We start from the raw sequence: 15,894 nt of genomic DNA, 5'->3' as shown, positions 1-15,894 counted from the left end.
TAAAAGGCCCAGAACTCAAGTGATAAACTCAGTGGTAATGCCAGAAACACATCTTTGTACTTAAGAAAGTCCAAGTAAAACACATTAAATGAAAGCAAACTCACCATTCCAGCCATGTAGTTGGGATTGAACTGATTAGCATAGCCAGCTACGTTTTCTAGACCAATTGGAGGTGGATTTGAAGGTGGATAGGCAGCACCACCCCAAGGACTGCTACCTGAAATCAAACACAGCTGTGCTGAAACAAGAAACGGCACCTTTTTAAACTTATTCCTTACTACTTTACATTTCTAATGTAATGTCTGTTCAACACTAGTAGTTTGGGAGAAGGATAATCAACTGACGAGGTGCAGGGTAGCAGTGCAATTGTGATATAAAGAGAAGCTTCACTGGATATTTCTAATCACATTAGTTATCATTGGATCTATAAGTTCTCATTTAAAACAACTCTAAACATATTTGAAGGTTAACACTCAAGACTAAATCCTGTAAACACCGTATTTTGACTAGAGAGTAGCTTCTCTTAAACTACCAAGTTGTCTGGGTGTTCCAGTAGGAAGATATTATTAATTTCTTATAGGCTGCTAATTTGAGAGATGTCTACAGAGCACAACAATACATTCACAAATACCCAAGTCGCAAAACATGGCTGCACACAGCAGTACAATCTTGTCCACACAGCAGTCTAACGCAGCCGGAATATTCTGCTAAGAAACAAGATTTATCCTCCCAGGCTAGTTTGGCTTCTCACTATACACTGCTTCCCCTTCCCAAGTTAGCTTGCCGAACTCCACATGTCACCACACTCATATGATTCGAGTCCTCTCTTTCTACCAATAGTACTAACAACTGTGAAGTTCATTACCAACAACTATAAAGTTCACCCTGATACCAGGCAGTAGTTACACATTTTATCAGCTTTGTGTTATTATAATCGATATCCTTTTCAATAGCCCTCTACAACCATCTGCCTAAGGACAGTGAATTAAGGATAATGTCACAATTAAAGCCCTAATTTTTTTGTGGGATATAGTTTTAAATTGTGTGACTGATTCCTCCCCATACTCATTTTTCTCACCAGCTCCCTTCAAGACTCAGTACTGACAGGACACTGTTCCTTGACATTTATTGATTTTGGTCAAATTATGACCACCTCCTAGTGCTGTGTGCTTCATTCAAGATGAATGAAAATGGACCTTACATGAGCACATGGTAGAGCACCCACATTATATAAATCAGAATCCCCAGCCAAGATAAAAATAGGACTTAACAAGAGAGCACAGAAAATTTGAGTGAGTCAAGAAAACCCTCTGCAGTCTTGTTCTTCATCCACGCCACCTTTCCACTCCAGAAAGGACCACCACTGCCATTTAATGTTTACTTCATCTAAACAACTTACCTGGGGCTGCTGGTGGATATCCACCCGCTGGGGGATAGCCAGGATAACTCATTGCAAAGATCTGAAAAGTATGCGTGGTACAGTTATTTTCTGTAATGTTTCACTAATTACACTACATAAAATTAACAGGCAACATGTTTGCAGCAGCCAGTTACCAAAATTTAGACATAAACTGCACAAGTTGCACAGGCTTTTCCCTAGGAAATCTCTTCCCATTTCCTTTTTGCTGGACCAGTAAACACGTTCAGATATCTAAGCAGTTGTCCAGTCACTCCTCAGACTACTTTTCTTATTCATTTCAGTTACTACTTACTGCTCATTTTGTCTATTAGGTTGTTAAGGATGTATACTTGAAAATGCGTACTTTATTGCACTATTAAAGTCTCCAGAAGTTTGCAACTTATACAGAACACTCTTATTAATCAAGAGTAGAAAATCATCTGACAAACAAACCGCATTTTCAAGCGAATAATTGTATGAGAAGTGTTGGAAGGCATTTCAATGCAAATGTCTGCAAAAGTGCAGGGTCAGAGTAAGCAAGCAGAAAGGACACACTTCATGCTTACAGCGTTGCTATAAAATATGAAGGGTTTACTGAAAGGATAAGATCATTAGAACAAATTGGATCTTTCAGAGTTGATAGTGCATCTGTCAGCACAGAAGTGCACAAAGGCATTAGCTGTCCAAACCAGAAGTGGAGGTCAGAAGGGAAGGACAGCTAAATGAAAGACAAAATGAAAATTAGTTTCCAGAATACGGAAAGCCTTAAACAGAACAACTATGAGGAAGAATGGTAAAAGTAATTCAAGGAGCTCGTTCTAGATGAAGAAAATATCCACACTCTTAACTTTTTCAAGGTTATTTTTAAGTAACACTTCCCAGTCTATTTTTGACCTGCTGTGCAAACAGTAGGCCCTTCCTTTCTTTTCCCCCGCTTTCCCCTAAAGCACTGCCTTTTGCACGTGGCTTATTTTGCCATGTTTTGGATTTCAGCTATGGAGTTTTGTTCTGGGTTTGGGTTGGGGGTGTGTGTGTGCTGGTTTTGTTTTGCATAATCATGCTAACTTCCCTTTCTGGTTTGCACGGCTCTTTTGCATAGCAACAGTGGAATGGAGAAACAGTTTGTTATTTGTTTTGTTTTTTTGAAAAGGAAAATGCAATTAGGAAATCTTCAATTTATTTAAAAATTCTTTGGACTTGATGCTGCATTTACTCATTTAAATAGAGATAAATTAACAAGCAAAAAGGCCAGGCTGGATGAGGCTTTGGGCAGCGTGGTCTAGTGGAGGATGTCCCTGCCCACGGCAGGGGGGTGGGAACTAGAAGATCTTTAAGGTCCCTTCCAACCCAAACCATTCTATGATTCTATAAAATTGCAACAAACAGAGCTGACTAAAAGTTATAGCCCTACGCTATCTCCACTCCATTGTGTAAAATGTTTAACAGACTCAACGAATAAGTGAACACAGATTCTTAGCATTAGGAAAAGCCTGTTTACCAGTAAATCTACAAGGGATGCCTTTAACTGGAAAAAAAATCTTATTTCCATGCAGGCAAATTTAAGTACTGCCCTTCCATCTGTGCCTATTGATCATTCTCCAACCCTCTACCAACAGAAGTGCGAGATGGGGTCAGCCAGCAGTATAACCATTACCCCACCATTACCACCTTTTCTGATGGGTGTAACAGAGTTAACAATTCACCCAGCTCCACACATGAGGAGACCAAGCAGGACACACAGCTGGGAAACCTGGTGACATTTTATAGAATCAGGCCTTAAGTGAATAAACTGTCAATCACACATGGCTAGATTTAAACCTCAAGAAAGGTCCAGGGAAGTCGAAGCTACCCACAACCACCATGGTCCAATTCTGCGTATTCAATTGTAAGAACAGACTATGGACTAACTAACATGATACCGTTCATAACCAGATTACATCTGAAGGGTAAAGGCTCACAGAAATTTTTTACATTGTATCAGATGCTTACAAGATGCTCCCCATAACATGGTAATGTTCTTCCCACATTGCCTTTAGCCTTGGTTTCCAATAAGATCTTTCACTGCAGTGCTGTCTAGGAGTTTTGGAATAACTTAAGTATCAAGGCTCCTACAGCTGAAAAGGCAACAGGCTTTTGATTATACAAGCACTTCTCTAATGACTAAGCTCTATGTAACTTTTCATTTCACGTGCAAACACAGTGCATAAGACCTACAGCACCAAATCCGGCATACAATTAGCGTGCAATATACACATGGGAGCACAAACTCCACACACAGCAGTCGTCAGGGAGGTCAAGTGTATTCTTCCAGCTGTGCCCAAGGCATACCCTATGTTAAGATTTGGTTCCTACCTATGTCCCTTTTTAAAGCTAGAAGTTAAGTCTTGGAAAAAGGTGTCTCATGGTCACCCCTGCAGTTCAGCAAAATAATGGATTTTTACTTTTGAATATTCACTGATGCTAAATAAAGAGCATAAAGGTATGGCAGCAGCTGCGTGGGGTCTTTTTCAGTGCTCTAGAGAGACAATGTTCCAGTCTCAACATCATCAAAATGCCACTGCACTTCACTGCAACTTTACAGAACTTGATAAAGCTGAACATTTCAATAAAGTAGATGCAATTTCAGGTTATAAAACTCATCCAAAGAGCACTTGCAACACATTGCTACCCCGAGGGAGTCATAACTGCTGAAGGCAATGCCTGCTGTTACCCATACAAGGAATGTCAACACCCCAAGCCCATGAGGCCAAAAAGCAGAACCTCAACATTTCAGATGAGAGCTGAAAAGCAAAACACGTTTTCTCCTCCTCCGCTGCCAAAAGAGCAGGTGTGTTGGTTTTGCGTGGCAAGGTTTTGGTAGCAGGGGGGCTACAGGGGTGGCTTCTGTGAGAAGCTGCTAGAAGCTTCTCCTGTGTCTGATAGAGCCAATGCCAGCCGGCTCCAAGACGGACCCGCCGCTGGCCAAGGCCAAGCCAATCAGCGCCTCTGTGATAACATATTTAAGAAAGAGAAAAACAGTTAGAGAGCGCTTTTGCAGCCAGAGAGAGGAGTGGGAAGATGTAAGAATATCTGCAGACACCAAGGTCAGTGAAGAAGGAGGGGGAGGAGGTGCTCCAGGCGCTGGAGCAAGATTCCCCTGCAGCCCGTGGTGAAGACCATGGTGAAGCAGGCTGTCCCCCTGCAGCCCATGGAGGGAGGATGAGGGGGTGTAGAGATTCCACCTGCAGCCCGTGGAGGACCCCGTGCCGGAGCAGGTGGAGACACCTGAAGGAGGCTGTGGCCCCGTGGGAAGCCCATGCTGGAGCAAGCTCCTGGCAGGACCTGTGGATCCGTGGAGAGAGGAGCCCACGCCAGAGCAGGTTTGCTGGCAGGACTTGTGACCCCATGGGGGACCCACGCTGGAGCAGTTTGCTCCTGAAGGTCTGCACCCCGTGGGAGAGACTCGTGTTGGAGAAGGCCATGAAGGACTGTCTCCCGTGAGAGGGACCCCACGCTCCAGCGTGGGAACAATGAGAGGAGTCCTCCCCCGAGGATGAAGAAGCAGCAGAAACACCGCGTGAGGAACTGACCGTAACCCCCACTCCCCGTCCCCCTGTGCCGCTGGGGGGGGCGGAGGTTGAAGCCGGGAGTGAAGTTGGGCCCGGGAAGATGGGAGGGGTGGGGGGAGGTGTTTTTAAGATTTGGTTTTATTTCTCATTCCTCTACTCTGTTTTGCTTAGTAATAAATAAGATGAATTCCCTCTCTAAGTTCGGTCTGTTTTGCTCGTGATGATAATTAGAGAATGATCTCTCCCTGTCCTTATCTTGACCCGTAAGTTTTTTTTCCATTGTACCATTTCTCCCCTGTCTAATGAAAGAGAGGAGTGATAGAGCGGCTCTGGTGGGCACCTGGCCCTCAGCCAGGGTCAACCCACCACAGCAGGTAACTTCCTCTGGCGCTTCACCACGCTCCTAACAGCCCGTACAGGGGCGTGCGTGACTGCTGCAGGGAGCTGCCAGGCCCCAGGCACGTGTTGGGACAGCGTACGTGGTGGCAGGGGAGCCCCCCAGCCGCTGCCCGCTCTGCTCCACCACTGCCTCTGGGCAGCTGTGGGTGCGTGGGAGGGAGGTCGGTCAGCAAAAGTAAAAATTAAAATTAAAAAAAAAATCAAGAGAAGGCAGCCTAGCACTTCAGAGCCTTGCTACATCATTAATTAGATTTACATAAGAAAACATAGCTATGGTACTAAAATAAAAAAGAATCATTATTACTCAAGTCACTCAAAAAGCCACCACAATCCAGATTCCATGCATAATGCTTATTAGTCAAAGTGTACATTGTTGATATACGGATTATGCAGCATTGAAATAAATTGTTGTATTTTTTCCCCCCTATGTGCAACCATATATTTATTTATTTTTAGCTTCACAAGGTAAATAAAATAACGACAGGACACTAAAAAAATATAAGATACCTTTCAATAAAGATTTAGGTACAAATTAAAGGCAAAAAGGCCTAGGATTTTTTTTGCGTTGGAGAGTAGGGAGCAATGGGATAGTCCTTGTTTTTCTTAGTGGGGTTATTTGTTTTTAATCTCACATAGAATGTTCCTTTCAGATTCAAAATAATTAAGAGAGCCTTTTGGCAATTGAAGCTGAGGTTGAGAAATAATGGCTAACTTCATTACCAAGCTGAAAAAAATGTTACTATATATAAAAACATTCCACTTGCTTCTTTCAAACACTGCATTTATGCAGGACTTTTCCAAGGGGAATTTTTCCCGTACTGGTAGGATTCCAGGCAAACTAGATCCACAAACACACTGACTTCTCACATTCAAAAACTTCCCTGATCACCAGCTTTTCTGTACTTCATCGAGTCTCTGTTGGCCATTTCTCTAACTTAGCAAATATTTACGCCTCTAAATTAACTTTTCCAACCATTCCCACAACCTTCTCTCCATTTCATCTTCTAAGCCCATCTTCCCAGATTTCTTCCACTACATCCACACACAAATTTTAAGCGATGAGCAGCACTTATCTGCTGACAACAAAATGGCAACATAGGCCAGGGAACAGAAGATGCCAAAGTCCACCCTGCTATACAAATACTGTGTGGGAGGACACAGGAACAGCAAGGTCTGTGTTTGCTCAGCCATAAAAGTAGCAGTGCAATAAGAGGAGGAAAAAAATCCAAACAATCAAACCATACAGAACAAATACTGTTAAGGTCCTCTCCCCATTCCCAGCAGAGGTCCACCCCAAAACCCTAAATAAAGATCTGAGGTTTTACTCCTGCAGCAGACAGCGCTATCTCGCTTCACAGCGTAGGCCATCAACCGCTCATGCTCTCGAGCATTTTCCTGCTGCTTTGGCAAAGCTAAGAGGGAACAGTACTGTTCATAAGAGATTAAATCCATAATATACTTTCAATGGGAATCTTGAAAATACACTCCCCTAAGCCCCAGCACAGCAGAATACAACGAGAACTGGAGATATTTATAACAAAAATACATATTACACAATGGTGGCAGAAGTAAAGAATACAATATTAAGGCAGCCAGAAAACTTCTGTTTCAAGGTGCAATAGAAATAAGCTCAGCAACAGCATTTGTGCCCATTCCTGGAATTTATTTAGTGGCTGCTGTTCAGGCTCCAGCTATGCCAAGGTCCAATAATTTGAGGGCAAAAAAGTATAAAAAGATCATGATCTATATTTGTCCAAAATAATTTGTTTAATTATGCCCGTTTCCCAGGGAACAGCAAGTGAAGTTAAACCCTTGGCCTCTCCTCCTCCTCCAGGTTAATTACCAGGATGTAGTACAAAAGGCTGCCTAAAGCTATAAATTACAGAACTCCTCTGTGCAGAAAGCAGAACCTGCTCCAAGACTAAGCCCCGATTATGAAACCAGCAGAGCAGAATTTATCACCTTAAAATATGCTGCAGAATTTCATCAGAGGTGAACTGAGGCATCCTCCACTGTGTTTTTGCAAGACAAGGACGAGCCACAGTCAGCATCATACTAGCTAACTGCCATGTTACCAGTTTATCAGCCTGAGCAAGATTTATCTTTCACTTACGCACTGCAGCATAGAAGTTGTTCTCTCCTATTCCAGGTGTAATGTTCTTCATCCTGACAGATAAAAAGCCCTGCAGTTTGGTTTTCCATTAAGCCTTCTGTGTACGCACCTCCCTGGCTGGCTTTCCGTTCACTACGGAAAAACTAATTTAATAGAAAGGGTTCGCCTTCCAACAAGGCTTAACGTAGCTGAGTTCATGCCAGCCAAACTCAGGAAACCTCTTTTACACAGAACTTCTCACCCATAGCTTGCCTTTAGGAACCTTTTCTGCTCCTCATGCAAAATGTATCTTTAAAGAGTACCAACACACCCTCCATTTCCTACAAAAAGATGCTTCATGAAAAAAACAAAACCCACAAGTCTGAATAGATGGCGAAACAGAAACAGATTAAAAAAAGGGGCCTTTTAAAACTATCAATTTGAATTCCTTGCCAGTATTATGAGTCAGGAACACTGTCGTTTTTATGATCCCTCTAATTCAATAATATCTTTATTATTAATACAGAAATACTTTATTGGAAGATAATCTAGCATTTTTTTGACCTGCAGAGGTAAGCAGAGTGTGTGTGGGGGAAGCATCAGAACAGGAGCACTGACAAGCCTCAGTCAAAAAGGGAAGAGAGATGCTACGTTCAACAAAGAACAGCTGAATGGGAAGATGGACCCATAAGCCACAACCCAGCTGTATAAAGGTTAAATAAGAACATTCATATAATTGATAATCCATAAATCAATAATTGATAATTTTCAGTGACAAAAGCACAAACCATGACATTACAGCTGTACCACTGCAGGAGATGCCAACACGAGGTAATTGTGTCATGGATTCTAGCCAAAAGTACAAATATTCACATTGCAATTCTCAATCCTCTAGCAATAAGAAATTAAATTGTAAAACCACTGCTCATAATTTAAATTACGTATAATATTAGCCTGCTTCAAATATTTTATACTGTTAAACACTACTTGAAGAGTCCTTTGAACAGCATTAGAAACACTTCCTGCAACAAAGAAATGCATGAGAATATATGACCAAAGTAAGATTCTCCAAGATACTGAAACAATTGTTTTGATGGTACTTGCACTAGTACAAATTTGGTATTTCATACAATAATTTTGGTTAGAAGGGACCTCTGAGGTCATCTGTCCACAAGGAATTTCCCAGATGACTCACTCTAACCTACAACTAGTACCTTTCATTGCTTGCTTTTATTGGCTAGTGAAAAAACAAAACAAAAATGACACCACACTCGAGTAAGACCTCAGAAGCCTGCAAAGGATAATTCTGATGTAACAAGCAATTCGGTGACTTCATGACAAAGTTCTTTAAACAACTAGTAACAACAACCAGCATCTGCCATACACAGGAGCAAACAGCGACTAAAAGCTCCAATAACCAGACCCTTTCTCTCCATCACGAGACCAGCACATACCAACTTAAATGTACTCTCCTCTCACTGGTACACTTCCTTGACAACTCAAGACCCACATCCTTCACAGAGGGTCAATTCTGAACGGACAAGTAGGCCAACCTCGTACTCCAGCTGCCGGCAGAGCTGGGACTGCTGGAGATGGCTATGTAACACTGCGTACCAGCACTGAAACACAGAAATGGCAAGTGGTTGAACAGAAACACACTTCTATGCTTGGTTTTACCGACCTTTGTCTTAGTGGTCCAAACAGCAGACAACGGGGGAGAGGGGAAAAAGGTAGTATAATGCTACCACTCAGCGGCAGCATTTCATCGTCGTGAAGATCCTGCCTATGTAGCTAAACATTTATTCCCCCAGCATATGGTTTCATTCAGCATCTGCGACTTTTCTGGGAAGATCACAAACCTCTTTGGTTTTATGTATCAGTCCCTGCACATATACTCATGGCAACAAAACCCAAAGAACTTAATGGAGCTGCATGGACTCTTGAGATCCATGTGCAGCAAGAGCATGAATTAATTCCAGGAGGCCAACTTCACTTTGGTTTCCTACTCTGCCCTGATCCAAGTGTTTCCTTTTGTAGTACACTCTTGCAATGTTCTCTTTGGAATATTTGCAAAACAGACAGTCAGAACATATATGACAACACAAATAAAGATACTTTCTTTGCAACACAACAAGCAAGAAATAATACCAAAATAGGTTTATGAGATGTTTGAAGAAATAATAGAATGAGGTTGTTCTATTTCAAACTCAGAACTTGTCATATGAAATAATTTGTTGTAAAAAACAGTCATGCTATAAAATAGTCTGAATTATGTTCTCAACTGACTAATGCCTCAGGGATTTATAATTATCTATTTTAAGTTCTACCATAAGAAGAAATTTTTACATCATCAGTGCAAGTCAGAATAGGTAAATACTAATCACTCCATTTTACAAAGTACAGTCCGTGTGGGAAATCCTACAGGACTACAGCAATAGTGTAACATTCAGTACTCAAACACAGTTACTAGAAAAATACCTGGCTGTTGATTTCACCCCACGGATTTGTCACTAGCTGCTGTGCCCAAGCCTGAAGCGCAGAGCCAGGGAGTGGCCCTGCAAGGCAACAGGAACAAAAGGCAGACAAAAATTTTGCATGAGGTGCTCTGCCAGTACTTCCTACATCTACATTGTTTGGGCTGCAGAAGCAGCCAAATAACACCAAGCTGTTCAAGTGAAACCTCCCCAAAGAAAGGCACACTTACAGGACCTTAGTTAAAAGCTGTAGGGATGTACCCTAATGCTGCGCACAAAACCTCCGTGCTCTGTGCCAGGCTGACGGCCTTGGGACTCCCCAGCTGAAAAAGAGCTAATTATGAGTGTGCAAATACATCAACTGTTTCTTAAAGGTGACACATTCATGCTTTCTAGACAGTGAAGGGCTTACACACACAGCTGTCCAGCAATGCTAGGAAGATTATGACTCATCAATGAGCTAACAGACACCCTTTGATCATTCCTGACTATAACAAAATACTCCTTTTCAGCTGATCGATTAATTCTTTACAGGAATGGACTTACTCAAGAAAAAAACAATAATTTAGTGTCATAAACCAGACAGCCAGGTATTTTGCAGCAACCGTAAACAAGCAAAGTTAAAAGAAAGCAAGCCTAAGGCCTTCAAATCTAGTCTGTATGTGGGATCACCAAACTTTAGTCCTTAAAGCTTATTACTGAAAAAGAAACATTTTTTTCCCCTAAATCTGAATGTTTTTAAGATATATTTATATGGAAAACACTGTCAAGTGCAGCAAGTAACTGGTTATTTGCACTATAGATAGGTGCAATGTTTACAGAACGAGCACAATTTTCCAAACTTGTCCTCGCTAGCCAAAATAAAAGGGATATTCACACTGCCTGCTTTGGGCAACTTTAGCATCTAATTTACAGCAACTTGCTAGGCCAAAATTAGAAATCTAAAATATTTTTTTACCTTAGTAAGGTGTTCGGCAATGGCGATTAGATTCCTAAATTAATCACCATTGAGTATCACTTCACATGCATATTGACTGAATGGCAATAGTAAGGTTTAGCACAGAGGCCTTGCGAAGATTTAAAACTCATCTGGATCTTTAATATGGGATTAATTTCGTTGATAGTTCTTAAGCCTGCCAGAAGCTGGGATCCAAAAAGCCTGAATCAGAGGCCCACCTCTTGTAATGATGAAATGAATACTAATTAACGGCTCCAAAGAAGGAAGGAAGGAAACTGAAGCTTCCTCGAGGCAACAGCTGAGCTAAAGCTAGAACAGAGTGACCTACTGGTGACACTCTCCCAATGCCCTCAAAAAAAAAAAACCCCATCCACACTTTGTAGTGAAAAAAACAAAAAAAAACCAAAACAAAACCAAAAATGTCAACACATAAGGAAAAATGGAAGCAATGTCTGGGAAGGACGTCTTTTCGTTTCTTTGCATATTTTAAAAAAAGAATATTGCTATTGATTGAACAGCACAATGATGCTCTGCACTGTACAAGAAACAACCAGGTAGCAGGACTCTCTAAGGTTTTTTTAAAAAAAGTTTGTTTAAAAAAAAAAACAAACAACACATGAAGCCTATTCAGTCTAAGTTCCTACAATCTAATGATTAGCACCGGTCCAGACTTGGCATGTGTGACACCTGAATAGTATGGATACAATTTCACACATGCACACAAAAAAACAGCTGCTAAGCATAGGCAGGATTGGCTGCCTGGTCATCACCAGCACATAATAAAATTGTCTCTCAGAAGGACACCACCAAGTCCCCCCTCTGACCCATAACTGACTCCAGGCTTGCCCCAGCCAGGATCTAACCTCCTATCAAGATTTTGTGGTGAGCTCTGATAAAATCTGTAACAAACATGGAGCAACAATAGAATAATACACTGTAAATACTTACTGCTGCCCTTTGGCTTACTTATCTGCCACTTGTGGTACTGCATTACATTCTTCCCAGCGCGGGGAACTGCCTGAAGGAAATTCAGCATTTACATCAAACACATCTGCTTTCAAATAAACTAGCAACAGCAAAAGCAAAGGGACTACCTCACCTTCAGTGCATGACAACTCCAGTTTCAAATGGGTGAAAGTGTTGCTTACAGGAGCATAAACAGTCCTTTTTTAAAAAAGGCTTTTGCTACGTTCTTCAAAAGCAACCCAAACCAAAAGTCACTGCATACAGCTGACAAGTCTCTGTCCTTATTTCCAATAGTTTATATAATATAATTTTAAAATGTATCCAATAAGAAACATATGTTTCAAGGTAGCAGACATAAATGTATGAAATAAAAAAAAAAATACATTGGTGCTGTTACTCTGCTGTATACTTAATTCAAGGGAAGCCTCTAACTGCAATACGAGGCTGACAGAGAAGTTTCTGTGCAAGATTACACAGGGCCTTAGCTAAAAAGAAATGAAACTTTTGATTTGTTAAAAAGCTCTGCTATTTCTGTAGCCACCATTAAACCATCTGCTATTTTTGATTACATCTCTGCTTTAACTATAGCTTCCTTTTTTTTATCCCCTCGATCACTATCACAGAACTAAACCAGGCTTTACCTTAGCTCTGATTAATGCAATGTTATTGAACAGACCCTCTGGACGCTCCATCTTCTGAAACTAGCTCGAGGTCTGGGAAACAGCATCTCCTGTAGCCTTTAAACCAGACAGTATATAGGACTATGAGTTTTAACTTGTTATCTAACACTACAGTCTTAACAATTTTCTTCTTTAATATACTGTATTGACTATATAAATGCCTCCATAAAATAGCTCCATCCCACTACGGTTTGGTTATATTTTTTAATGATTTTTGACATTTCACACAATTTCCGGTGTGACCAGTCAAAACTTCTTGGGACTACAGAGAACAAACTAAAGAAGTGTGATGACAACTCCAGAAATTTTAAGTCCAGATTCACAGATGTTTTGGCTCCTAACCTCATATTGAGGTCAGGCAAGAGAAAGGTACACAAATATCATTGTTGACATAGACATAAAATCATTAGGCTCTTCAAAATCTTGCTGAAACTTTATTATATATGGTACACAGTATCATCTATGGTGCTGGGGGAATCACAGGAGTAGCTACAGAGGCACTTTCAGGAAAAAAATTCAGCAGAGATACAGTGGGGACCAGGCCATAGATGAAATGGGAAGCAATAAGCAATGCCCAGTACAAGCTATCTGCTTCATCAGTGGGAGGAGAGTGGTCCGCATGACTCTTACAGCAGCTCTAAAACCAGGAAATTACAGAAATAGCCAAGCTGTAGGGAAAGCAGTCATGCACTCGAGCTTTATAGCAACCATACACTAGCACTAGTCAGAGCACTGACTCACCCAACAGAAAATATTGTGTGCTGGGGGCTTTCAGGGGATGAACTCCCCACCTCCTACAGCAGCCAGGCTTTTAGAAGCATAAAAACATACTAATCAGCTCCTTCATCAAAACACGCACCAGCACTTTTCTTTTCCCTCTTGTCAGCCTGTTTTCTCTGAACACCTTCGCCTCTGTCTTTCTGCCCCAATGCATCTGTCCCCATTTTTGGCTGAGCTGCTTTCCATGCTTCCGTTGCTCCCTTCAGAACGTTTTGCCCTCAGCTGCTTCTCCTTACCAGGAAGAGAATTCCAGGAACTACCATTAACCTGATAAATGAGGAAAAAATATCCCAAGAAGATATTCCCCACTGCCCAGTCTCTCTTCTCCATAAGCACGATGGGGACAGGGAAGAACTCTGCTTTTCTGAATATTTAAAATATTGAATATTTTCTGAAAATATCTGAATATTGAAAATTGAATATGCTGTTTTCTATCTTACACACGGCTAAGCTATAGCAAGAGTTTAAAGAGTTCTGATTTTCAAACACTTTAAGTACATGTAGTGTTAGAAAAAGTAAAGTACACTGCAAGCAGTCTGTAGAAAGGGATGTTTGGTTTAAAAAAAAAAAAAGCATTGTGTAACAGTTCTAACAAGACTACCATTTTAGGCTTCCTTCTCTTGTTAATCGCACGTATCAAAAAAAAAGTTCAAGATAAACTGAGGATACAGTACCGAACTACAACTACAAGAGCAAAACATGTATTTTCCTCTGAAACCACCTCATCTGCTTAAGAAACAAGAGCAGCTTTCTACAAACCGCGAAGCTGCTGCGGCCCCGACCTCCCCCCACAGCAGCCCTGGAGCCGAAGCCTGTCACCCCGGGCCGCTGTCTGTCACCCCGAGGACGCCACGGCCCCCGCCGCCCCGGCCCGGCGGACACAAGCTCCCCGCCACCCGGGAACACCAGCCCGACCCACAGCCCCGCGGCACACGGTGGCACTCACCCCTCTCCCGTCCCACCGCGGAGATCGCTCCTACCCGCAGGTCCCCAGGAGCCGCTGCAGCCACCGCCCCTCCTGACAGCTCAGTCGCCCTGCAAGGCGGATGCGGGGCCGGCGGGAGCGGCAGGAGGAGGAGCCGCTGCACCCGCGGCTCCTTCTGCCCGCCCCGCCGCCGGCCTCGGTGCGAGGGAGGGCCGGGGGCGGGGAAAGGCCGGCCGAGCCCGGGCAGTGGAAAACCTAACGGCTACGGCGGGACCCCGGCCCGGTCCGCCCAGCCCGCTGCGGCAGCTGCCCCGGCCCGCGGGAGGCGCCGTCGCGGCCCAGACCCGGCGCCGCGGCCGTGAGAGAGACGGCGTTCCGCGGGGACCCGGCCCGAGAGGGCCGGTGGGGCAGCTGTGAGCAGCCTGCGCCGCCCGGGGAGGCCCTCGGCAGGGCAGCCTCGGCGGCTACTGCCTGGAACCACAGCATCGGGTTCCACAAAACAGGTTTGACAAAAAGGCGATTTCCAGGGAGAAGGCTGTTTCATAAAAACCAAAACAAACAGGGAAAAAAACTGACTCCACCCATCACGTGGGCAGGCTGGGCTTTCGCCTGCGATGCATCGTCTCCTGAGGGACTGGGTGACACGGAGGCAGGAAAACCCAATCAAGGAAGTTACAGTCCAAGCCAAGGTTGTAAGCGTTCAGCGTAACATCAGTTTTAAAACCAGAAACTGATTGTTTTCACCAGGAATTCATAAAACATTCACAAAACATATTTTCCAGGCAAGGTGGGGTATAAACTCCTCTGGTTTGTTGCCTCTAATACACATTTCCTTCAATAAAATTACACAAAAAGTTTAGAGGAAAGATATCTTTTCATGTTGACCTTTCCTAGTGCAAGCAGTACTAGCTAAACGCATCACTAAACATCTTTTTTCCTACATGCATTCTTTGAAGATGAGTGAAGTTGCTCACATGGAAGCATTTAAAGAGACAAAACAAAATAATAAAAATGAAAAATAAGAAGGTTTAGCATTTTCCAATTATTTTTTTTTCTGCCGAGACACTTGTCAACATTACCGATTGAATCACACCATTATACAACTTGGGCGGGGACTGTTCTTTGCAGCTGTGAATAGGGTCTCAGAACCTCCTTTCCTACGCTTGCTTCCCTCATACGTAATACGTATGCTTTGTAACAGGCAATTTTGAACTTAACTAATTTTGATGGATGTGTTCATGATTCTTAAAGCATACGTCCTATTCACTCACCAACTCCTTTCAGCGCAAGGGCTGTTTTTTTTTTCTCCACCCTACAGCTTTAACATACCGTCATGGCCAGTTATTGAAATACAACAGCTGTGATGGAACTAAAGAAAATAAATTCCTTTTTTTATCCCCCCCCCCCCCCCCATCAAAATTTTAACTCAGACCACAGAAGCCAAGGCTGCACCCATAGGAGAAAGCTAAACAAAGTAGTCCAAAGCAGGTGAACACAAATACTTCAATTTAAGAATGGCTTATTGTGGTTTAGCATAAATTAGAAGTTTATTCCCAGCTATCTTAAGCCTCACTGATAAAGACATTTCTGATTAATAGGCAAAGCTAAACATCAGCACAGGTTTTGATGCAGAGTGTAGTTGATGCTCACTGTGCGGGCAGATGGAAAAATTA

The 15,894-nt window shown here is 42.6% G+C and overlaps 1 protein-coding gene across 3 annotated transcripts in view; it reads right to left on the bottom strand.

Moving 5' to 3' along the window:
- The window catches only part of ANXA11 (annexin A11), a 28,281-nt gene extending 13,854 nt beyond the window's left edge, over nucleotides 1-14,427 (bottom strand). The window contains exons 1-4 of one of the 3 annotated variants that reach the window (XM_075758658.1): nucleotides 14,277-14,403; nucleotides 3,389-3,513; nucleotides 1,400-1,460; nucleotides 105-217 (exon numbers count right to left, since the gene is read on the bottom strand). In XM_075758658.1, coding sequence (XP_075614773.1) covers nucleotides 105-217; nucleotides 1,400-1,451 — 165 coding nt within the window. In that variant the 5' untranslated portion in view covers nucleotides 1,452-1,460; nucleotides 3,389-3,513; nucleotides 14,277-14,403. Of the gene's footprint in view, nucleotides 1-104; nucleotides 218-1,399; nucleotides 1,461-3,388; nucleotides 3,514-11,818; nucleotides 11,889-14,276 lie in introns of all 3 variants that reach the window. The other 2 variants (XM_075758657.1, XM_075758656.1) reach the window with 2 other exon arrangements.
- Nucleotides 14,428-15,894: the final 1,467 nt, after the last annotated feature.

The sequence above is a fragment of the Balearica regulorum genome, chromosome 7, assembly GCF_011004875.1.
Source record: "Balearica regulorum gibbericeps isolate bBalReg1 chromosome 7, bBalReg1.pri, whole genome shotgun sequence".
Lineage (NCBI taxonomy): Eukaryota > Metazoa > Chordata > Aves > Gruiformes > Gruidae > Balearica > Balearica regulorum.
This window is presented reverse-complemented; position numbering and strand designations above follow the sequence as displayed.